The sequence below is a fragment of the Python bivittatus genome, unplaced genomic scaffold, assembly GCF_059951505.1.
Source record: "Python bivittatus isolate LINGU-HERP-01145 unplaced genomic scaffold, Pbiv_v1 ctg000340_np1212, whole genome shotgun sequence".
Taxonomy (NCBI): domain Eukaryota; kingdom Metazoa; phylum Chordata; class Lepidosauria; order Squamata; family Pythonidae; genus Python; species Python bivittatus.
Window position 1 is genome coordinate 12552603 of NW_028277056.1, and position 24176 is coordinate 12576778.

Sequence of the window (24176 nt, forward strand, 5' to 3'; positions counted from 1 at the left end):
AGTCAGCAGAATAGCCAGAAGAAAACTAGGTTTACGGCTCTCCTTCGGAGAGGAGAAGGCGGCATTCGCAGCGAGGCAGCTACGGCGCTGGGATGCCTCTCCCCTGCAGCGCGACCCTTTCTCCCCCGATTAGAGTGAGGGAAGGCAGGCTGCGCCGCGGGAATGTCTGCTTGTCCCGCCGCGGAGCCCCAGGAGGCCGGGCAGGCGGCGACCCAATGAGGGAGAGGTCCGGCGGCTCGCCCCGAGGGAGGGTCCGCGGAGGAAGCGCGAGAGCCTGAAGGTGGGCTGGGAGTAGAGGGGAGGGGCCGCCGCTAGGCCAGCCCGGGCGGCTCCGGCTCCGGCTCCGGCTCCGGGGAGAGTATGGCGGGGCGGGACGGCGCATCTGGACAGGTCGAGCGGCACCACCCAGGGGCGCCGCCCCAGGAGGGGCAGGGCGCCGGGAGGAGGCGGTGGCAGCACCAGCACCAGCACCAGCATGCCCGTTCGGCCCCGCGCTCATCCCCGTGGACGGGGACGGAGGCCGCCGCGAGGGTTTCCCTCTCTGCCCCCGCCGCCGCCGCCGCCGAGCGGAGTTGGCGAGGCGCCGCGGCGGAAGCTCGGCTGCCCGCGTGGCGCCGGCGCCGGCTGTCCATGGAGCCCACCGAGCCTGCCTTCGGGAAGCTCTGCGGCCGCCGATGCTGGTGGAACGCCCCGGCCGGGCGGCCGTGGCATCTGCTGGCGGCCTGCTTGACCTTCTGCGCCGTGCTGGGCTGGTACGCCGCCGGCAGCCTGAAGGACCTGGCGCCGCGGGGAGGCCGCTGGCGGGCGGAAGACCCCGAGCCGGTGACGGTGGTGATGTGGTGGGTGCCCTTCGGGCACATCTGGAACTTAGGGGACTGCGGGCAGCTTTTCAACATCAGCGCCTGCAAAGTCTCCACCAATCGCAGCCACCAGCTGGGCGCGCACGCCGTCATCTTCCATCACCGGGAGCTCCTGCGGCATGGCATCAGCCAGATGCCCCAGCAAAGGCCGCCAGGCCAGCGGTGGGTCTGGATGAACTTCGAATCGCCCACCCACACAACGGGCCTGCGAGGGCTGACTGGCCTTTTCAACTGGACCATGTCCTACAAAGTGGACTCTGATGTCTTTGTGCCCTATGGGTATCTCAAGCTGCTCCCAGAGCCCCTTATCCAGTTCACCTTGCCCAAGAAGACCAAGCTGGTGGCGTGGGTCATCAGTAACTGGAATGAGGGTCACGCCCGGGTCCGTTATTACCACCAGCTGAAAAAATATCTCCCCATTGATATTTATGGGGGTCATGGACTGGCACTCAAAGACGGTAATGTGGTCAAGACAGTTTCAGAGTACAAGTTTTACTTGGCCTTTGAAAATTCCCAGCATCAGGACTACATCACGGAGAAACTCTGGAGGAACGCCTTTGGATCTTGGGCTGTCCCCGTCGTCTTGGGCCCTCCTAGGGCCAACTATGAACGGTTTGTCCCCTCCGACTCCTTCATTCATGTCAATGACTTCTCTGACCCCATGGAGCTGGCCGTTTACCTAAAATTCCTAGATAAAAACAAGAACATGTACAGAAAATATTTTGCCTGGAGGAAACAGTATGAAGTGCGGGTGTCTTCATTCTGGCTCGAACACTCTTGCAAGGTTTGTAATACAGTCAGGGCTCTGGGAAAACAGTCCAAGACTGTCCAGAACCTCGCCAGCTGGTTTGAAAGTTGACTTCGTGGGATTGGCTGAGCTTCCATGCAGGATGGTTGGGTTGATGCATTTACCCATCCAACGCACAAGAATATTTTATTTTAGTTTTTTTGTGGAGAGCCAATTGATAAGTTGAGATTGCTTGGTTTAATCATCATGGGGAGAGTCACCATAGTGTGTGAGTGTGTGGACTTTTGTTGTCTCTCCTGTACGGTAGATATGGTTGTTCATCAAGCTGAAGCACTAGCATTTGTAGGCCTCCATATATGTTAACATTTTCTTGTATCCAGGATCCTAACTAATACGTGCACTTGAGCCCAATTCTCACTAATGTGCCTGTTTTTACATCAGTAGAATTTTTAAAGTGGAGAACATTTAAAAAATGAGACTTTTTTTCCCATGTATGTACAATCTGAAGAAGATGATCTATGATGACTCACTACAGGCTTGGTGATGTGATGCCTTACATTGAGAAAAGTCAGATGGTGTGAAATTCTGACTTGTTCTCAGTTTGTTTTACCCATATTTTAAAAAAAACTTTTATTGCTGGGATGAACCAGAAAAAACAGATCCGTTTGTCAAGATAGAGAATGTCAGGATGAAATATCTTCACCAAATTGTTTTACTACATGCTAACATTTTACGGGTCACTAATGCTGATTACAGCTGTGCTTTATTAAAAACTCATAGGCAAAATGGCTTCCTAAGTCTGACCATTGATGTGTCTTGCACAGTTTCCACACACGGGATGGTATAGTCCAAATGTTGACACATAGGGAAGAATTAGATTATTGGTTAGCTAGTTGGCAAAACCATCTCTAGCTGATTAAAAATGCATCGGGAAAGTGATTAGGAAAAAGTGTTGCTATTTGATCAGAGCACTTTTTTAAAAAAATTAATCCTCGGGTTTGCCATGTGCCTTATAGATGATTTTTCCAGATGTCTTGAAAACAGCCAATTTGGGAGCCAATGTTTCCAAAGAGGAAGTTGTTATTTTTTTCTCCAAAACAATTTATACTATAGGATCTTTTGTCCTGGAATAGAATATACTGAGAACTAAAACAGTATATGAACCACTCACTGTAGCACTGACATTTTGTAGTATTGTATTATTTGTTCAATGAGAGTTAGCAAAACAGTACTAGTAGATTTTTGTCCACTGACATTGGAGGGCTTTTACCCAATGACTTTTCTCATGCAGAATCCATTAAGAAAAAATACTTTGTTTAGGGATGTCAACACTTGGACTGTATTAGCTGCACATAAGCTGATATTGAAGCTGGTGTACTTAGCATGTGCGGGCAGTCAATCTGCTTTCACAGTTTTTAATTGCAGCAGACTCAGAGAAGCTTCTGTCTGTGGGTCTTAAGTTGCAACAGTCTCAAAATGTCCTTAATCTGTGATTCTTCAGCTAGATCCCCCATAGACATGAATTACATAGGGGAAAAATGGTATTCCATAAAAACATCTATTTGGAGCATATGAAGGATTTCTTTCACTAAAAATGAATGTATTTGCACCCAGAAGAAAAGTAAAGAGAGATGTGGTAGGAAAACATGATGCAAACAGCTTCACTGGTTTTCCAAGAGTTTCTATGTTTTTTTGGCATTGTGCAATTTTCCTGTCCTCCATGGGGGAAAAGATAGGTACAATCTCAGCTAAATCAGATTTGCTCACATGGTATAAATTCCACAGTGCTACACAGTCTTACCTATCAGTAAATTTCATGTAAGAGGACTTCTGATTAGGGATGGGTAGGAACTCCTTTATTTTCATTTCTTTGCGTTTGCATTAGTACTTGACGTCTCTATTGTTCAATGATTCATCAAGATTCTGGAATTCTGTAAAATTGAAAATGCTGTGATGGGAAGAGAAATACAAAGTAGACAAGTTGCAAACAGATGTGAATTTTGAAATCATTTGCTGGATGAGGCTGGAAATGAAAGGAGCGTTAAGTAAAATCTCCCTTGACTAGAGCGTCATTTCTGATGACACATTCTCATTTTTTTTTTATAGCAAAAATTCATAGCTGTCTTTCAGGATGATTCTCAACTTCCCAATCTAATTTATAGCCCTGGTATTGACCTTCAGAGCACTAACCAGGGCCGTGCCTGTTTGCTTCCCCACCCAGAGAAGTTGGTGAGATGTTTCCACATGTCTTTTAAAGGAAGTGGACCTTGAGGTAGTATGTCATAAAGTTTTAGTACAGGTTAACTCTGTTTTCTTTTTTTCATTTCTACCATTCTACCATCATATGGAGCAATAACCTGCACTAAAGATAAAGTTGTATCTTGTAAATTTACAAGATTCAGTGAGTGGAAATTCAGGCTGTAATAAATTTGCTAGTCCTTAAAGTGCCACAAGATTATTTGTTCTTTTTGATTCAAATACTTATTGGCATAAATTGGAAAGTTTCTCTAATGTCAGTGTGAAGGCCTTGGCTTCACTGAATGACTGCTCTGTAAAAGGCTGTATTGTCCTGAGGGAAAACCTTTACTGGTTTAAAGTTATTTCTAACAAACTTTTTTTGCAACTGTCTTTTTAAAGCAAGCCTTCTGTTCACTTTGGAAACTGGGCTTTTTTTTAGTAAAATAATATTTTTATACACCTTATTTCTTGACCTTGAGCTTATAACAGTGCCTTTAATAGAGGCAGTTTTAATTACATGATTAAAAAACTAAAGATTTGAGGGGCATTCTTAAGCACAGGTATTTGTAATTCTCATGATCATACTGACTGCTTTGAAAAGGTACTATTCCTTATTAGTTACATGAAAAGGTGGATCGTCAACCAGATCACAATCTACCTTTCTGTCAACTCTTTCGATAAGAGAGATGATTAGACCTCAGAAACAATAGTCCAAAATTAAAAAGAAAATGACATTCAATTACCATCAATATTATTGATTATCTGCATTTATCAACAAAGACACTTGTTGTTCAGCAGTGGAAATCTCTGGATCTTGCTTGAAAAATGGTTTGATAAGATTTAATCAATTGCCTTTTCTGAGAAGGTCTCTGATAAATTCATGGCAGGATTTTATCTGTTTTATAAATGACAAAATGAAAATTGGGATGTGTGGAAAGTTTAAGTGATTTAATATAAGTTTGTTAAGTGTAGAAGCTACTGTGTGTAAAGAAACATCATAATACAGGGTTAACTTTTTTTACCAACCAAGAAACCTTTTGTTACATATAACTTTGCAAAGTTTTTTGTAGCAGTCGTTACTATTGGTAAACTTGGAGCTCACTTAACTAATACCTTTATATCGTTCTCCTTAGGCAATTTTTATATTTTTGATATCTAACTTCTTACATTTGACTTTTCTATTTGGTTTGTTCCTGATCTCTGATTGTAATAAAATTCTATTTACCATTTTCATAAGGATTTGGGGGTTATTGATTTATTAGAGCCTCCTTCCACGCACAGATTTTTGGGGTAACTTTGGAATGATTTTCACCAGAAATGTAACTTCCTGCTATATAGTGTATGTGCATAAAACATGCCTCCTAGATAAATGTTTTATGTTTATATTGTTTGCAAAATGTATATGGTTTTTGGTTGCTTAATGTACTAATTAAAACTTGATGTGATTTCTTTGCTGATGTTGTAGCATATTTTCAGTGAAAATATGTTGCATTTTATTCAGTAAAACATGCTCATGCGAACCATGATTTAGTATGGTGTGTGACCTTAGGTGCTGTGTTAGGAACAGCTGTAATTTATTTATTAAGTTGTGGAATCCTTACAAAAACTAGCAAAGCAAACAGTTTCTCGTTTGTCCAGATCAATAGAGATTAATACATATAAATGTATTTGCAATGCAAATCACTCAGGGAATTTAATAATCATTGATATGATCCTCATTTTTCAAAAATAAAATAAGCCTTTTATCTGCAATCATCTTTCAGAAAAAAATACAATAAAAATCAGTGAAATGAAACAAAGCGTGCCTCTCTTCTTTTGGCCTTGTTTTTTAAACATTTATGATAAATTTTGAAGTTTTCCTTCAGGCATGGATGACAAACGGGGAGGCAGAAATTTTTTATTTTACTCTGTTGTTGTTACTTCTCTGTTGACTACATTAGCTTGTGCATTGAAATGAAATAGTTATATTTCCCATCTCCACACCATTAAGTCAGACTTTAGAACATGTAATGAATGTTATTTATTAATCCATATGATTCTTCAGGCACTTATCTTCTACTTTATCAAGATTACGGCTTCAGGTGAGAGTCCAGTGGAAGAATCGAGAGACACCTCCACTGAGATCATGAAAGAACTGCATTTAATGAAAAAGTTCTTGTGAACCACGTGGCACAAGGGGACTCTTCTGCTCCACCACCAACTAAGTGAGTTGCTTCAAAGCAGGTCAACTAGGAAAAACTTCTCACACAAATTTCCCCAAGAATTTGTTTAAAACTGGAGACCAGCATAGTTTCACTGAAGCACAAATAGTCTTGTTTTGGCAGAAAGGCTAGCCTACAAAGGGGTGAAGGTATAGATCTTTCTATAGAGAGATGCAAATTAGAATATACATGTAACCGGATACAGCTGCAAAGAATTTGGCTGGATATAGTAGCACATCAGGTGTTTAGTGAGGCAATTAAGGTGGAGCTATAAGGTGATGGGGCAGAACTATAAAGACAATGGTGAGTTTGAAAGAACAAAGAGGTAATAATGAACATCATTTTTTTCTAGAGAGTTATAGTTCAAATGCCCTGCATTTCCAGAGCTCTGCTTTCCTCCTAGTATCTTCTGGTTTTAACAACATTCCTTATCCTCTAAATGTATTATGGTTAACAAAATGTATTGTTTCTGAAGTCCCTTGGAAGGCAATTAGGAGATGTTTTTGCTTTACTGTGAAAAGGCCATGTGGAACCTCACAACTGGGATGACCGGTGAGATCTGACATGGCTAAACCAGGAAGAACAAATAGCAATGCACCAGACAGCCTAAAAAATGTACTTTATGCATGTGTAAAAGCCCACCTGCCATTGTGTGGGCTGAATGAAGTAATATGAAGTAAAAGATATAAAAGCAAGACCAAAACCATTACTTGTCTGGAGGTCTGGTTTTTCATCAACTCTGGTCCAAAAGACAGTTAATAATGTAGGAGGCAGTTGGTGAATTTTAGAAGGAAAAGCATTTCAAAGTGGGGAGTGGCCATAGAAAAGTCTACCTGCAAGCAGCTGGCAAATGATAGCCAGCAACTCCTAATATATGTAGGAGGATCTTCCTTGATAATCTTGGTGATCAAACTAGGTCTAAAATGGCAAACGTGATCTGACAGATATTCTCATCCTGATGTAATGGGCTGTGAGAATAACCTCGAGGAGCAGGAAGAAGAGCCACAACTAAGACAACAGTCAGATAAGAAATCTGAGTCCAAAGCAGGAATGTAATTTGAGAAAGTATCTTAGAGTTGACCTTCCCTAGTTCTCTTGAAAGGAAACGGGATGGCAGAGGCACATTGACTTGGAAGATTCTGTTACAGTAACCTTATAATAAAAGTAGTATTAGCATTCATAACTTTGATTTCCTGGTCTGGACTACCTTGAAGGATTGACACCCAATAATTTAAGGTCTTAATGGTGTACCCAAAAGCTGGGCCTCATTCAGAAACTACCTAGAGGCTAGCGCAGCAACCTGGCCACCACATTGCAACTTCCGGATCAAATGCAACTGCCATGCCCCATAAAGTATATTACACTAACCTGAACATGAGTTTATCAGTACATAAAGAACTGTAGCTATAGTAGTCCAAAAAAGGGATACCATAGTTGGCATACCAGCCAAAGCCAGCAATAGACACACCTAACCACAGAAGTCAATAGGGCCTCCAGTGACAATAATGACTTAAAGAGCACTCCTAAATTATGTACCTGTAGAGATCCATAGAGATGACTTTAGGGAAGCTAGGCAGAGGGAACAGTGGTTACATAAACTTTAAGCCTGGGCAGAGAAAACTCAGATATTTCAAGACTGATATGAGTCCTTTGAGCTAGTCAAGATCTTTGGTCATGTTCTCTGATAACATTGGCCATATTATCTTTCAGTTCATCTTGTAAAATAGAGGCAGATGTTTCTTTCAAAATGCACAAATAATGAAAAACAGATGTAGGCTTGCCGATGGAATTCTCAATAACCTCAAGCATTTCTGCTGCACAATGTGTGTGTGTGTATCAATTAGCCCTTCCCAGTCTGGAATAGCCTCAAATGCATGGGTTTCCTAAGCGGGGGGGGGGGGGGGGGGGAGAGAGAGAGAACATGCCTGCTTTTGTGTGACAGGAGTAAATTTCACTTGTTAAACTTGTAGTAAGGATTGCAGTCAATGGTCTTGAGAGTTTTCCCGAACAGACTGTTTTACAAAAGTTTCGACCACACATCTGAAAGGTAGACCAAAGAATCTTGTGTGCCAATTATTATTATAGCATAATTCTCTGCGGACCAATCCCATCCCCAAAAAATTCAAGTTTGTAAATCTTTTAAGGTACCACAAAACATGTTGTTGTTTATGGTCTTCCTCTCTGCAAAGTACAAACTCAGTTTCCAGCAAAGTGATGATAAAAGAAACAGGGAAAGAAAATATTTCTAAACCTGTTTGATCAGAACAGTCTAAACATTTTGCCTAACTGGTTCATCATTCCTGAACCTTTGCCAAATGCTCAAGGGCACCTTCTAACCAGTTTTTTTTTAATACACACAAAATGGTTCACATAAGCCTGGTACGTCTGGGCATTATTGATACATACATTGGTCCTACCCTCAAATAAATTCAAGCAATGTAAAAAAAGTAAAATCCTAAGCTGAGAAAGAGAGACTGACCGACCGACCAACCCATGCATCTGAGGCTATTCCAGACTGGGAAGGGCTAAAAAAAGGTAAAATCTGTTTCAAATCTCCTGGGATTTCATGCACACATCTATGGAAGTATGGAAGTGCATCAAGTATGGAAGTGGGTCAAGGGTGTCCATAGAGGGGGTCTAAAATATCAAGAAGGCATCTACATTCATGTGATCAAAGCCCAACCTCTTTTTTATATGCAGCACCCATTCAAGTCCTAGTTAAATATAACCCAACTAAGCTTCTGAGCCAAAAGATGATGTACCTGTAATTATTTCTACAGGATGTTTACGTAGTAACCTGCCTGTGGGAAAGACAGGTGCAAAAAGCGTTACTATACACTGTACATAAATATGTCATGAATAATGGGCTAGTTATAAAGCACAAAGGCACCTTCAGAAGCATTTGGAACCATGCAGGGTCCTTTTCATAATAGGCACTAGCGTGCCACGCGTACAACATACTAAGTTAAGATATGGTTGGCTCGTTTATGGTCCACAGTTTGTTAACTGACCCACAGTTTACAGCATGAAACATAGCAACTGTCTGTGTTTGCAGAACACACCAGACGTAACTATAACTATGCTGGTTGGGTTCACAGAATGCACGAGCCCAGTGGACGTCACAAAATGTGTGAAGCAGTCCTAAAATGTGCCTTTGAGTTGCTGTTTAGTATTTATTCCACCGTGTTAAGATTGTTTGTATGACATACCAAAAAACAAAATGTACATTCAATTAGATGTTATACTACGGTTTAATTTTCACCTGTGGGCAGATTTAAACTCAAGTAATGTTTTGAAACTGCTTTTAGTAAATGCACAGTGGTGTACAGATCTCATAAACACAACTTCCATTTTGAAGAATCTGGAGAATTCGATTCCAGAAACAGAAATTATACATGTTGAACCAAAAAAAAGAGTGTTACTAAGTTAAGACATGTCTTTGCTGATAGATTTCATCACCTCCCTACAGAGTTTGTAAAGAGAGAGACATACATCAGGGGAAAAAAATGTCACAGCACTTTGTAAGAATCAAGATAAGATCGCCCTCTTTCTAGCTGTCATGTTCCAGTAAAAGTTACCCAATGGGAAAAACTTTGAGAGAATCTGACTTATAAATTTTAGCAAATTAATTTTGTGTTCTGGACTCTATGTACAGGTAGTCCTCACTTAATGACCATTCCTTTAGTGACCATTCAAAGTTACAACAGCGCTTTAAAGTTATTTATGACCAGTGCCTGAAGTTACAACCATCGCAGCACCCCCATGGTCACATGTTCGCCATTTGTAACCTTCCCAGCCAGCTTCCGGCAAGCAAAATCAATGGGGAACCATGTGATTCACTTAACAACCATGGTGATTCACTTAATGACCACTGCAAAAAGGTCATAAAATCGGGTCCAGTCACAGGATGGTTTGCTTAACAACTGCATCGCTTAGCAACCTAAATTCCAGTCCCAATTGTAGTCATTAAGCTAGGACTACCTGTATCCTAAAACTAAATGTCCCTTTCAAGTTAAGCTCAACTTTTGATGACCCATTACACGATTTTATTAGCATAGTACAGGTCTTAACCAGCTTTCTTTGTTGTTGCTGTTTTTTATTTCAGCTTCACCATGTACTTGACCTGGCCTGGGCTTCCAAAAGCAAGCAAACTACATTATGGCTATATTATGAAGCCAGTCACAGAAGTTAGAATGCATATGTACAAATCCTTATCAGAGGATTGTGTGCCTTTAAACAAATTCATGTCAGGCTGAAATTCAGCCTCTGTAATTCTTTTGCCTCTACTGTAAAGGAGAAAACTGTATTAATTTAATTTATTATGATCTGTTTTGATGTAGTGTAAAAGAAGCTAAAATTTGGTTTGCTTTGAAAAACATATGCGTGTGATCAGTTTCAGGAAGCAGGAACTCCTGACTGACCTTATTGGGGGTATTAACTGGATGGGAGATTATCAGGAAATGTGTTGGAGCAGCAGGTTAGACAGGAATGTTAATGTAGTGTCTATATCCTGCAAGAAGGTCACAGTAAACCACCTCTGTATTACTGGCAAAATAATCACACTGACATGTTCATGAGATCAAAGCATAGAATAAAATGAATAGGCTTGAATTATGGAATGTTATGATGGCACTGAAAGTTGTGTGCTCAGAATGGTAAGAACAGTATATGATGGAGTAAAGCATGTGTGAGAATAAATGCAATGCTTAATGAATGGTTCAATATTGAGCAGAGAGCAGGACAAGGATATGTGCTGTCATCTTGGTTATTTCATGGGTAAAATATACTGAATGCTTGTACTTTGGAATGCAAATGATGCTGGGCTGAGATGATTTCCAGCAAATATTAGATAATTTTTATAACGCAATGAGGACCATGGGTCAAAAAATCAACGTCAAAGATGGAATTAGTCAACAGGGAAATTGGAGTGAACAATTGCAAGTGTGATGGCCAAAAATACCCATCAAGGAAACCAACATAATGGAGGAAGTTCAAATAATAACTTTATTAATTCAAAACTAACATTTACAGTGAGTCACTAGACTCTTGCACCCAGAAGTGCCGAAAACCACAAGCTTGCATAAATCTTATATAGTTTGTTAATTAGAGTCAGTGTGAGCATCCACATTAGAAGAAGATTCCAGATACAGAAATAATTGCTTATAAGGAAACAACCACAAAGGGAAACATGGGTATCCTTCATGGTGTGAAACCATTACAGATACATTCCTAGAGAAGAAACGTAGAATCTTGGATCTGAAGGTTGAACCAAAGCCCTGTTACTTTAATAAACTGATCCTACATTTATAGCAAGAAATGACAAGGAGGTGTAACAACATATATCTCTCTCAAGGTCTGAACTTTGTAACCAGTTAGTCATGAACAAGCACATATTGATTCTATTCTTAAGGATATTATATGAGAGGTAAAGAGAAAGACAAAGGCAATGGTAAACCATTTCTGAAAAACCTTGTGAAGAAAAATGCGGGGACTTGTCCAGGCAGTCTCTGAGAATTGCACAAGATTGAATGGATTAAAAAAAAAGAGAAGGAGAAAGACATCTTACAAACTTACAAATACAGCAATAGTACACTTATATGAGTAAACATACGAATTGATTCAATCCCCCTTAAATCCATCTGGCTCCCACCCTGATGGCATTCCATGAGGCCATGAAGACCTGTTGTTCTCCTAGGCCAGTGTTGTCCAAACTTGGCCACTTTAAGATGAGTGGACTTCAACTCCCAGAATTCCCCAGCCAGCATTGAAGTGGCCAAGTTTGGACAACACTGGCCTAGGCCTTGTGTTAGGATGGATGGAGGCCCATATTGGATGTGTTCTTGTCTATGTTTTTGTATAGGCCCAATTTGTTTTGCTTTGTTTTGCATTGTTATGGTTGATTATATTGTGAGCTTCCTGGAGTCAGTTTGGAGTTGAGTGGTGTCTAAATTGAATTAAATCAATAAATCAATCTGAGTTCTTATTCCAACACACTAACAAGTTATATCTAAGGGGGTGAAAAACTAGAATAAGTAGCTACATAAGTATTTATGTAGCTTGTGGAATGTTTACTAAAGATGGGAAGATGGATGGAAAACTTTTATTATCTGCAAATACTGCTAGAGATAGTGGACAATACGTGATCTGCTATGGGGAATGAATATTGTTTGAAAAGAATGCAGATGGCTACATGTAAGGGCATGAGAGTTAAGCGTGTTAGGAGAAACAATTGTTATGTTGATGCAGTGGAACTGAAGTATATGTGGTAAAATTAAAAAACGGTCAAAGATGAATGAGCACTGAATCAATGTAGATTGAATGTAACAGTATGAAATAAGTATACTATACTGAGGTGGTTTGGTCATTTAGAGAAAATGAATGACAACTTAATTGCAAGAGAAACATATGAAGGAGGAGTTTAAAGAATGAAAAACATGGTATGAACCTATTGGAAGCTACAATAATTTACAAGGATAGAAAGGTATGGAGAGATATAATGAATGATGCTGGTGTAAACTAGATGTGGCTGTGTTTTATTTCCTTATTTCATGTCTTTAATTTCTTTGGCTTATCACTTCTTACTCTCTTTCTGCATTTTGATATGCTTTCCCCCAAAAGAAATAGAATGAGATAGATAGATAGATAGATAGATAGATAGATAGATAGACAGACAGACAGACAGACAGACAGATAGATATAAACTCAGTCTTCCTCAACCTAATGAAAGGTTGGTCCAACTCATCTAGAAGGCACCACAGTGGGTATGATTGAATTAGGCAGACCTTCATCCTATCTAGAACCATGTTTCCTCAAATTCAGCAGAAATGTTGGATCCAGCTTCTTCTGGGTGTTTAAAGAGGCTTGGTACTCACTGACAGTCCCTTCTAGAAGTGCTCATATTGGAAATAAAGTGCAGCCTGAATCTTTCATTCCTATATCCCTGAAGTTGCCAGCTTTTAATATTTGCCTTGCTCCAGTTCCTTCCACAGCACTTTGTAAAAAATGTTGCAAGTCAAGTTCTAATAGAAAAAGTGTGGTCTGCTAAATATCTACTTTGGAAAAGTTCTGGACATTGTCAGGCTTCATATTCCTTGGTTTGAAGCAAGATGTTCTTGAGTTCCTCACTGAAAAACTCAGCAACCATCTAGTGTTGCATTAGAGACTACCAGGAAATTCCAGAGCTGTAGGCCAGACTGGAATATAAAAAAATAGCCCAGATGAAGTCAATAGTAAACCTCTTCTCTAAAAAAAATGACATGAATTTCTCCATGTAGTCACCAAGGTTGAGTTTAGGGCTATCCCATCTGGCCAGCAAAACTCTACACCATCGAGGGCATTAAAGCCTTAAGAGTTTTCTTCATCTCTTTTCTGCACTGGCGGCCCAGATCTGGTATTCTGAAAGATTTTTTTATTTTTATTTTTAAATTTAGAATTTTAAAAAAAATTAACGTTTTCTACTGCACAACTCCTGTCGCTCACACTAATACAGTGTTGCTCAGACTAACTGTATATTTAATTGTATATTTATTTATTGTTTTAATGTGCTGTGAGCCGCCCAGAGTCCCCCATTGGGGGGAGATGGGCAGGGGACAAATTTAATAAATAAATAAATAAATAAATAAATAAATTTTTTTTTTTAAAAACCCAGGGTTTAAAGTTTAGCATGTTGTGCAAACTATCAAATGTGGGTTTTTTTCCCAACAAACCACGAGTAAACCATGTAAACAGAGACTATTTCTATTAATATCTATTAATATCCCTTCTATTAACTAACCCACACTACGCCTCCTTCGCCCTAGGTACCCACTCTCCCCTTCCTGCAGATACGGATAAGAAATAATTAGAGGCAGGCAGGAGAAGACTTCCGGCGCATGCGCCTTTCAGGCGAAGAAGGGACGCTCTGGCGGCTGAACGCCGGCGCCCGGTTCCAGAAAGCACCGGAGGAAGACGTGGCCTTCGTTAAGTGGGCGTGGCTTCTTTGAGGCCGCGCGCCTCGCCGCAGGTGCACGTGGCGCGAGTCCGGAGGTGGAGGCGTCGCGGCGGTGGTCGCAGCGGGGCGGCGTAGCTGGGCGCCTCTCTACCGTTTGATACCGGGCTGCGTCCTTCCTTGGCTTCCCTTAGAGCGAGCCCTATCAGGTCCCCGCAAGGAAGCGTGTAAGGTGGGGCCAGGGCTTGACCTGACCCGGTTAAGCGTGTCGTGCGAACGCTGCTCGTGGATGTTATAAGTTATATATAGTCAATCAATCAATCAATTTTATTTCGGTCATAGACCAGCATAAAGTTGTATAGAGTCTTTTTATACAGTATGATTTTTTAAGCTAATTTAATGTGGATATATTTACTGTTTTTGATGCTTGATTTTAATGGTGAGCCGACCAGAGTCACCCTCTGGGGGAGGTGGGCAGCGTATAAATTTAATAAATAAATAAAAATAAATAATGCCAAGTAGAGGTGTACTGTACTGTGATGCGTTGGTGTTTCCAGCCCCAAAGGCAGAAGAGGTCTCTCTTTCAGAGATTGATTCTGCCCCCCTCCCTCCAAAATCTGCGATGGTGTACCCCCCCCGTTTATGATGCTATTTTCAGGGAAATACATTTTTTTAATCATCTCAGCTGCATACCCTGCCTTAATTTAGAAATAAAAACCATTGATATATAGATTATTTTGCAAATTTATATTACATATATTGCCCACTGTTCCAGGAGCTTCTGGGGGGGTCAAATCTTGATCTTCCCAATTGACCAGCCCCGTTTTATCTTCATGATCCTATGAAGAAGCTTGGGGTGGAAATGGCTAGCATAGGGTTGAGTAAGAATTCAAATCCAAGGCTCTCCAGAAGACCTAATTTGATCTTTACCACGCCACATTGGCTGTTTTGCATTTCTACTCCAGATTAAGTAATTGAGAATGTATTTAAAGTAGGCTTAGTCTTTTTATATGAAGCAACTCTCAAATTCATGGTTTGAGCAAAGACAAAGAATCTGTGGCCCTTGCGATGTTGCTGAAATTCTCAATTATTAGCTATGCTGGCAGGAGCTGCCAGTTGAGGGACTGCTTAATGTGTCACAGTCTGTATTTGGTGAATTTATATTTTTGAGGGAAAGAATGACTGGCAGTTTAAGGGCTATATTCAGGCAACATAATGACATACCACTGGTATGGTAGTCAGCCAGTAGATGTAGAGATGATTTACGGTAATTCACACTGCTTTGTTTTATGTTTGAAATAAATAAGAGGCATCTACTATTTTTCCCAATTTGATAGTTGAAGTCAAGAAGTGAATCCTGTTTCTGTGAGAACTGGTATGGTGTAGTGGTTAAGGCAGTGTTTCTCAACCTTGGCAACTTTAATATATCTGGAGGTCAACTCCCAAAATTCCCCAGCCAGCATGCTGGCTGTGGAATTCTGGGAGTTGACATCCACACATCTTTAAAGTTGCCAAGGTTGAGAAACACTGGATTAAAGTCTCAGCATAAAAACTCTAGGTGATCTGTGGAAAGTCATCTTCTCTCCATCCATCTTATTGCACAGAGGTTTTATTGTGAGAATAACGTAAAGGAAGATGTAAATGTCTTCAGCTGCCAAAGAATACACAGAACATAATTCCAACAATAATAATAAATAATACAGTATGTGCTACATGCAACTGTGGGTGGAGAAATAGATGAGCAGGGAAATACCTTTCTTAGACATCTTCCTTCTACTTTATTTCATACTGAACATTTGATGTTTCACAGTTTTGACCCAAGAATTTATTAGATTTATATTCCACCTTTGTATAGAAGTTTAAGGTACTATGCATAGTACTCCCTTCTATTTTTCCTCACCCCACAACCTCTATGAGGTGGGATGGGCTTACTGGCCCAAAGTTGCTAATGAGCTATGGGCTGTGTGTGGATCCTGCTCCTGGTCCAACTCTGCTATATTACCCTGACCCTCTGCGTAAAGCTACAGCAAAGAATGTTGGAAAACAGGATCAGTCTTTCAGCACAGTTGAAATACCATTTTTGCCAGGTGCCTACTGATGGCTGAAGAGCAGGATGAAAAGGCAATAAATCAAAGCTTAAGAATGATACAATTGCTCTAAAACATAGGTGGGCATCCATGACTAGCTTCTCACCATGTTGCAGCTGCTGTCAGGTTTTTTAAAAAAACTTTCTATAAGATCCAGCATAATAGAGCCTTCTTGATGCAGAATGTAGAATGTCAAAGCTACGACCAAAATAAGCCTGTCTTCTCTATGATTCCCATTTCAGATAGCTGGGAAGCAAGAGGCAGGGGTTCTTCAGAGCATCTTGGTTGTGAATGGATAGTTTCATATGGGAAGAAGACAAGTCTTGAAGCTTTTGCTACCCCTGATCTCTTGTGCTTCCATTTCATCCACCAGAATTTATCCTTCTAGAATTAGAGTTAATTGGGAACTATATAGTTTTCTTTATTACAGGGAGTCAAACCTGGAATAATGACTGGACGGGCTCGTGTTAAAGCCAGAGGACAACTCTTTTCTGGAAGAGGAACATTTGGACAAAGTGACTTCTCCAAACTAGTATGTTTTTATGCCTGTGCTTGTTTACAAAAATGTTGATCTTCTCTCAAGCACCTTTGAGGCAGCTGTGCCATTAGTCAGTTCACCATAAATAGCACTTAAATGCCACAAATTATCAGTCTTTTGTATATTTTACATTTCCTTACATAGAATGAGGAAAACACGTTTCTCTCAGAGCTTGAACAGTCTTGGAGTTTCAGCAAGTAATGTTCTTTGGCTATTTTTAGCAAACGTCAGTTCAATCAATATTGTGTATTTGCTTATAATACTTGCTAAGCAAGGAAGAAAACAAGAAAAAAAAGTTAGGCTTACAGCATGAAAAATGCAAAGCATACAGTATAAACTATCTTATAATATATGGAACATGTGATGGACCTGCCTGTAGGCCATTAGCTATACTTGATAATATCTGGCCATACTCTGTGCAGTAGAACTGTTTGTAATAATTTGGGTTGTTACAGCAAAGGTGAACCATAAAGGACACACATTTATGTTAATAAGCAGTTAGGGCACAATGACGTGAAGCTGCTTTTTTTTTTCATTTTGACAAATCCAGCCAGAGCTGCAGATGCCCAAACCATTGGTGATATGTGTTTCCTAACAGATTAACAGGCATGAACTATGAAGTTATAGATTTTATCTCTGCTTTTGATTGACCTGTCTTAAAGATTAGCTGTAAGATAGGTCATGGGTTCTCTTAGGGGTATTGATCCAAAGCTACTAGCATTCCTGAGAGCATCCCCAGCCATGTTACTGGGGTCTGATGTAAGATGGGACTGTCAAGGGCCACATGTTCTGGGAAAGGTTGTTGTATTTAATTACTGATTAAATATAGCACACTCTAAACTTGTATTATCGTCCTGGAAAAGGTCTACCTATGTGGTCACTAAGAGTTGACCCCAACCTGATGGTGTATGATCAGACTTGTACTATATGTACCAACATCATTGGACATGGGGTTATTCAGATTTACATTTAATGATGGATAGTAAACTATTATAGAAAAAATAATTTGTTTATGACATATTTGTGTTTTGTATATAAATGGTTGTGTTTTTATTTTGGTGCTTGCACTGAATATATTTTCTAGTGAAACAACATACTAAAAAAAGTATGTAAAGTAAAAAAAAACTAAACATTTTGAACAGATGCTAGTAAATCAAATTCATACAATCTCCAAAGAAATGCATTTGATCCTATGAGCAGAATTAAATTCGGGAAGGATTTCTTACAAGAGAGGGACTGGTATCTGATGCTATAATGTTAGTGAACCCATGCTAGAAAGAACATTAAAATGAAGGATGTCAAGTCACTGTGAGTTTCTTCAATAACAAGTGATAGAAAGCTCTAAAAAAAAATTATTAAAAACAATATATAGAGATTTCAGACTCTGGGAATTTTACCTGAATTAATCTATCTGGAATGTTTTATACACTGATTAAATGTTTGTCCTGGGAATAGTTTATATTTGGGATAGTGTTAACTTGTTATCTGAAAAGGATGATTCTAATTGTGCAGTTAGACCCAGTAATGCTAATCTGTTTCTGTAATCTTTTCATAGTATTTTAGCTTGTTTTAACAGACTTATGGTTTAGTAAAAAGGGAGAAATGTGATAGCAGATAAAACAGGGACTAGTTAGAATCAGGCTGATGGTATATTGTAGCTTCCTATTCTCAGCTCTTAGAACTGTAGAGTGTTACTTAATAGCAAATGTCATTTTTTAAAATTCAGAAATCAACTCAGTGGAGAAAAGCATGATCTGTTCATAGTTTTTAATCTGCTGCTGTTCTATCATCTCCACCTTAAAGGGTTATTCTGGAAAGAGTGATTCTTTCAGTGTGCCAGAAGTCAGCAACAGCCACGTAAGAACTGGAGAAAAGCCACTGAAATGTAAGCAGGTTGATTGTGCAATAGCTATTCTTAAAACTCCCTAATCTCCAGAGTATGTGGAAATATCTAAAGTACAGGTGATTACATGTAAAATCACATGTGCTGGTTCTGCCCCAGCCTGGACTTCCCATCTACCTGGGCTAGCTAAACCAAAGAAAATCAATGGGGACTGATGCTTATTCATAACAAATGTACTTTAAGCCAATTTAGAACAACCTTGAAAGATAAGCTATATATATGCATGATAAAAGAGCAGTGCTGTGCCAGACTTGGTGCTAAAGGAGAAATCACGGGTCCTAGCTGGCAAGAAAGAAAATGACAGAAAGACTTCATGCCTCCTGACTCTTCTTGGAGTAAACCTAACAAAGACATAGGGACCTTGGAAGCTATACTGTGATTGGGATCTAGCAAATCTGAGGGAACCTTTGAGTAGAACCATCTCTGTTGTGGCTTTTTATATTAGAATACTGTGTCCCGGGATGTTCACCATGCTTCAGTCAATGATTTAGTTAGTCCCCCGCTAATGAATCCTAGCATCTTATGGCCCTCCAGCCATAATTCTGCCAAAATTACAGCAAGGAGCACAGTTTCATATCATTTCAGCAATGGCTGGGTAATGCAGTCAATCACTACTGGGAAATGGCCAGTAGTGTTGCAACTAATCATTAGTGATAGATGCACAGCAGGATGAGGAACCAGATCTAGTTCAGAGTCAGATCTAGCCCCCCCCGTCCAGGTTAGCTACATGACATCAGAGAGATGGTTTAAGGGAGGATGCCCCACCTCCTACACAAACCCCACCTCCAATTTCATCTACGTATGAAGAGCCAAGGTGGCAGAGAGAAGGATGCCATGCAGGCTAAAATGGAAAGTTCATGCTCTCTATGTTGCACAGGGTGCTTCAGCCCTAGTTCCCTTCTTCCCTTGGACAAGCGTTGAATGGCTAAACTGCAGCCATTCACTGGCACTCCAGCTGGCACACCTATCAGGGCGCCTGTATCTGGGTGAACTTTCCAGCATTTTCCTCTTTTTGTAAAGGTGCTGGATGGCTGAGTTAGGACCACAGTTGCACCCAAAAACATTCTTGGCTGATCCCAGCCATATCATGTCAGTCACATCAGCTTCAGGAAAGATGCAGCTGAAACAGAGCATCAACTGAGTCAGCCTTGAGATTCTTCAACTGTGATATGCAAGAAAATTGAGCAAAATGTAAAAGAAACTAAAGTTCAGAACTGACTATAAAGTTTAGCATCCAAATCAAACAAATTATAAAATGCTTTCATGTTTAATGAACCAGTACACCGATTTTGAATGCATTGATTTACAACTTTAGCTTTGTAACTCCTTGCTTTCATTCTCTCTGAGACTGCCAATGCTGTATTTTTGTTTTCTCCTCAAGATGGCTTTTCTGTTGGACCTTCTGGCTATACGGTGATGGAAAGGGGGGGAAGGATCCACTATAAATTTCAAGACCTGGAAGTGAATACCAGAGAAGCAATGTTACATGTAAAAGATTCTAAAACAGGTATAATTTATTATTCTGTTTTCTGCAGGGAGCAATTGTTCTTTCCTGTGCACTAATGTTGTGCTAGGATTTCTTTGGGCAATTACAATAATATTTCCCATTGACACTACATTACAGTTACAGTAATATTTCCCATATTTCCACTGTTTTGGAAAACTGGGCCTTAACTTCTCCATTGAGTGAAAGGTTGTAAAACTCACATACATCAAAACATTTCAGCAGTCTCAGGTCTCAACAAACACAATGGGTTTTTAACTCATTACAGTTGTTAATTGATAAGGTACTGGTAATCTGTCCAACATGTAATCTGCATCTGCATAACCTTCTTTTGTCTCCCTACCTCCCCCTCCCTCCTCATCCTACTTTAAATCCTACCTCAGTCTAGCCACTCTGTGAATCTGATGAAAACCAGGTTAAAGGCATATGTTGATGAAGATTCTCAGTCATCCAGGTGGAATTATCTGGAGGTTGAGTCATGGCAACTGGACTTCTTTTCTTTTGGTTAGATATGTTTCGCTGCTTGTCCAAGCAGCTTCTTCAGTCTAGAAAGTTGGTTGGGGGGACCCCATAAATGTCTTCCAGGGTGGCTGCGTTTCTCACTAACATGATGGGCTCCTTGAAGGGACAATAGGAGATGTGATTAGTGGAGCCTTTGGGATGTGGATGTCTTACTCTTAATCCCTCATTCATCCCCAAGTGGGTCCTTAAGTGCTGCCTCCCTGGTGAACTTGTGAAGTGGTCTTAATCTTTCTGGGGACTGATGAATGCCATGACTCACCCTCCAGACAGGTTAAAGGCATAAGCTTTGTTAGTTGGAAAAGATGCTACTAGAGCTTCTGGGTTTTTTTGTCACCACAGATTAACACAGCTCTCCTCCTACAATACATCTGATAAAGTGAGCTACATCTCACAAAAGCTTCTGCCTTTTAATGTTGTTGTTCAGTCGTTAAGTCGTGTCCGACTCTTTGTGACCCCATGAACCATATCGCGCCAGGCGTTCCTGTCCTTCACTGCCTCCCTGAGTGTGCTCAGTTTCATGCTCACTGCCTTTTAATAAGATGTGTTAATCGGAAAGGGTGCTACCATACCCCTTCTGATATTTAGCCATCATGGGCTAACATGGTTAACGTGGCTCCTACAATCCCATTCCTGTGTAATGGAAGAAGACAAGCTTGGCTATGAATAGTCATAACGTGAATTAGTTACAGTGGGGCAAAAAAGTATTTAGTCAGCTACCAATTGTGCAAGTTCTCCCACTTAAAAAGATGAGAGAGGCCTGTAATTTTCATCATAGGTAAACCTCAACTATGAGAGACAAAATGGGGAAAAAAATCCAGAAAATCACATTGTCTGATTTTTAAAGAATTTATTTGCAAACCATGGTGGAAATTAAGTATTTGTTCACCTACAAACAAGCAAGATGTCTGGCTCTCACAGACCTGTAACTATTTCTTTAAGAGGCTCCTCTGTCCTCCACTTGTTACCTGTAGTAATGGCACCTGTTTGACCTTGTTATCAGTATAAAAGACACCTATCCACAACCTCAAACAGTCACACTCCAAACTCCACTATGGCCAAGACCAAAGAGCTGTCGAAGGACACCAGAAACAAAATTGTAGACCTGCACCAGGCTGGGAAGACTGAATCTGCAATAGGCAAGCAGCTTGGTGTGAAGAAATCAACTGTGGGAGCAATAATTAGAAAATGGAAGACATACAAGACCACTGATAATCTCCCTCAATCTGGGGCTCCACGCAAGATCTCACCCCGTGGGGTCAAAATGATCACAAGAATGGTGAGCAAAAATCCCAGAACCACACGGGGGGACCTAGTGAATGACCTGCAGAGAGCTGGGACCAAAGTAACACAGGCTACCATCAGTAACACACTACGCCGCCAGGGACTCAAATCCTGCAGTTCCAGACGTGTCCCCCTGCTTAAGCCAGTACATGTCCGGGCCCGTCTGAAGTTTGCTAGAGAGCATTTGGATGATCCAGAAGAGGATTGGGAGAATGTCATATGGTCAGATGAAACCAAAGTAGAACGTTTTGCTCTAAACTCGTTGTGTTTGGAGGAGAGAGAATGCTGAGTTGCATCCAAAGTACACCATACCTAGTGTGAAGCATGGGGGTGGAAACATCATGCTTTGGGGCTGTTTTTCTGCAAAGGGACCAGGATGACTGATCCGTGTAAAGGAAAGAATGAATGGGGCCATGTATTGTGAGATTTTGAGTGAACACCTCCTTCCATCAGCAAGGGCACTGAAGATGAAACGTGGCTGGGTCTTTCAGCATGACAATGATCCCAAACACACCGCCCAGGCAACGAAGGAGTGGCTTCGTAAGAAGCATTTCAAGGTCCTGGAGTGGTCTAGCCAGTCTCCAGATCTCAACCCCATGGAAAACCTTTGGAGGGAGTTGAAAGTCCGTGTTGCCCAGCGACAGCCCCAAAACATCACTGCTCTACAGGAGATCTGCATGGAGGAATGGGCCAAAATACCAGCAACAGTGTGTGAAAACCTTGTGAAGACTTACAGAAAACGTTTGACCTCTGTCATTGCCAACAAAGGATATATAACAAAGTATTGAGATGAACTTTTGATATGGACCAAATACTTATTTTCCACCATGATTTGCAAATAAATTCTTTACAAATCAGACAATGTGATTTTCTGGATTTGTTTTCCCATTTCGTCTCTCATAGTTGAGGTATACCTATGATGAAAATTACAGGCCTCTCTCATCTTTTTAAGTGGGAGAACTTGCACAATTGATGGCTGACTAAATACTTTTTTGCCCCACTGTATTTGGAGGAAGTTGCATGTTCAGTATTAGAGCACATGAACACACGATCTCCAAATAAACAGGCACAAATATTAGCAATATAAACATTGAGAGAGTTGGAATTGAGATCATATTCTGTTTTAACAAGCAGAAATACAGACATGCTTTAGCTTGTGATTGCGGTGCCTTCGCACAAATAGGCCAAGAAACCAGGAAATCTTGTAGTTGCCATTTTGTCTGAATCGGAGAACTCGTGTTGGAGACTTGGGAAATAAGTAGAACAGAAAATGAATACCTAGTAAAGGAACACTGAAGTTAGGTATTTTTTATTTTCCTATCCAGCTAATAATATTGTCCATTTCAGGATCGAGTGGCATTCCTGTGAAAGTAGTTACCAACCTGTTTAGTTTAGGTTTGCCTAGGGAATGGCAGCTTTACCAGTACCACGTAACATTTAATCCAGGGCTGGAATCAAGACGTTTACGGATTGCGCTGTTGTACAACCATGTTGAATTTCTTGGAAAAGCCAAAATATTTGATGGAGCAATCCTGTTCCTTGCACACAAGCTTGGGAACAAGGTAAGACTCTGGTGTGTGCGTGTGTGTACATGTATGTGGGGGGGGAGAGAGAAGGATGATACTTTTTAAAGAACTTGTTGCTACTATGGTTTATCTTTGCCTTTGAAATTTGAGCGAGAGAGTAGGATAATGTTTTTAGAACAAAGAACAGCCACTTATGTACTTTCATTCCCATTGTTCCTGCAAGGGAATTAGGTAAATACATGGATAATGAGATTACAGAGGGGTATTTTATATCCAGGGATAACAGGTCTCCTGCCTTTCAATACCATTTATTGAGCAGTACAAGCAGGGGTTGAGATTGTCTTCATGTTCTGCTTCAGAGCATCCGGGTGGCAACTCTTGAGAGATGGATACTAACTAGGCAGGCCGTTAGTGTAATTCAGGAGAGTTCATCTTTTGTTTTTACTCTCCTCCATTTCCCTTTGCCTCATTCCTTGCTGTGTATCATCCTACACCTTGACTTTCTGCTCCAGTCCTGGCTTCTACACCATTAGACAAGTTCAGTCAATCAATTTGTTTATTGTTTTGACTGCTGGTCATAACAAATATATAAGATAAAACCTACATTGATTGGCCATACGTTAATAAAATATGTTAAAATGTGCAAAAAACAGTAAGAACATTAAAACACTGTTATTATAGCAGATAAAGTAATGGAAAAGCATTAGGAACTTTTGATAAAAATCATCTCTCTGTTTAGCAGCAGCCCAGGCAAAGCTTGCTAATCTCTATAGTGGTGTCACTTTGTCTAAATTCATTAAATATTCAATTTTATGTGAATCGAGCCAAAATGATTTTCCTA

At 40.5% G+C, this 24176-nt stretch overlaps 2 protein-coding genes across 5 annotated transcripts in view; both read left to right on the plus strand.

Annotated features, from left to right (window-relative positions):
• Positions 1–284: 284 nt before the first annotated feature.
• Positions 285–4021, plus strand: FUT4 (fucosyltransferase 4). The gene has a single exon (XM_025171586.2). The coding sequence runs from the start codon at positions 361–363 to the stop codon at positions 1717–1719; it is 1359 nt and encodes a 452-aa protein (XP_025027354.2). The 5' UTR covers positions 285–360; the 3' UTR covers positions 1720–4021.
• Positions 4022–13940: 9919 nt separating this feature from the next.
• Positions 13941–24176, plus strand: part of PIWIL4 (piwi like RNA-mediated gene silencing 4) — a 46749-nt gene continuing 36513 nt past the window's right edge. For 2 of the 4 annotated variants that reach the window (XM_088140585.1, XM_088140588.1), the window contains exons 1-5: positions 13941–14206; positions 16492–16593; positions 18403–18484; positions 19884–20009; positions 23157–23371. In XM_088140585.1, the coding sequence (XP_087996711.1) occupies positions 16510–16593; positions 18403–18484; positions 19884–20009; positions 23157–23371 (507 nt within the window). In that variant the 5' untranslated portion in view covers positions 13941–14206; positions 16492–16509. The remainder of the gene's footprint in view (positions 14207–16491; positions 16594–18402; positions 18485–19883; positions 20010–23156; positions 23372–24176) is intronic. The other 2 variants (XM_088140589.1, XM_088140586.1) reach the window with 2 other exon arrangements.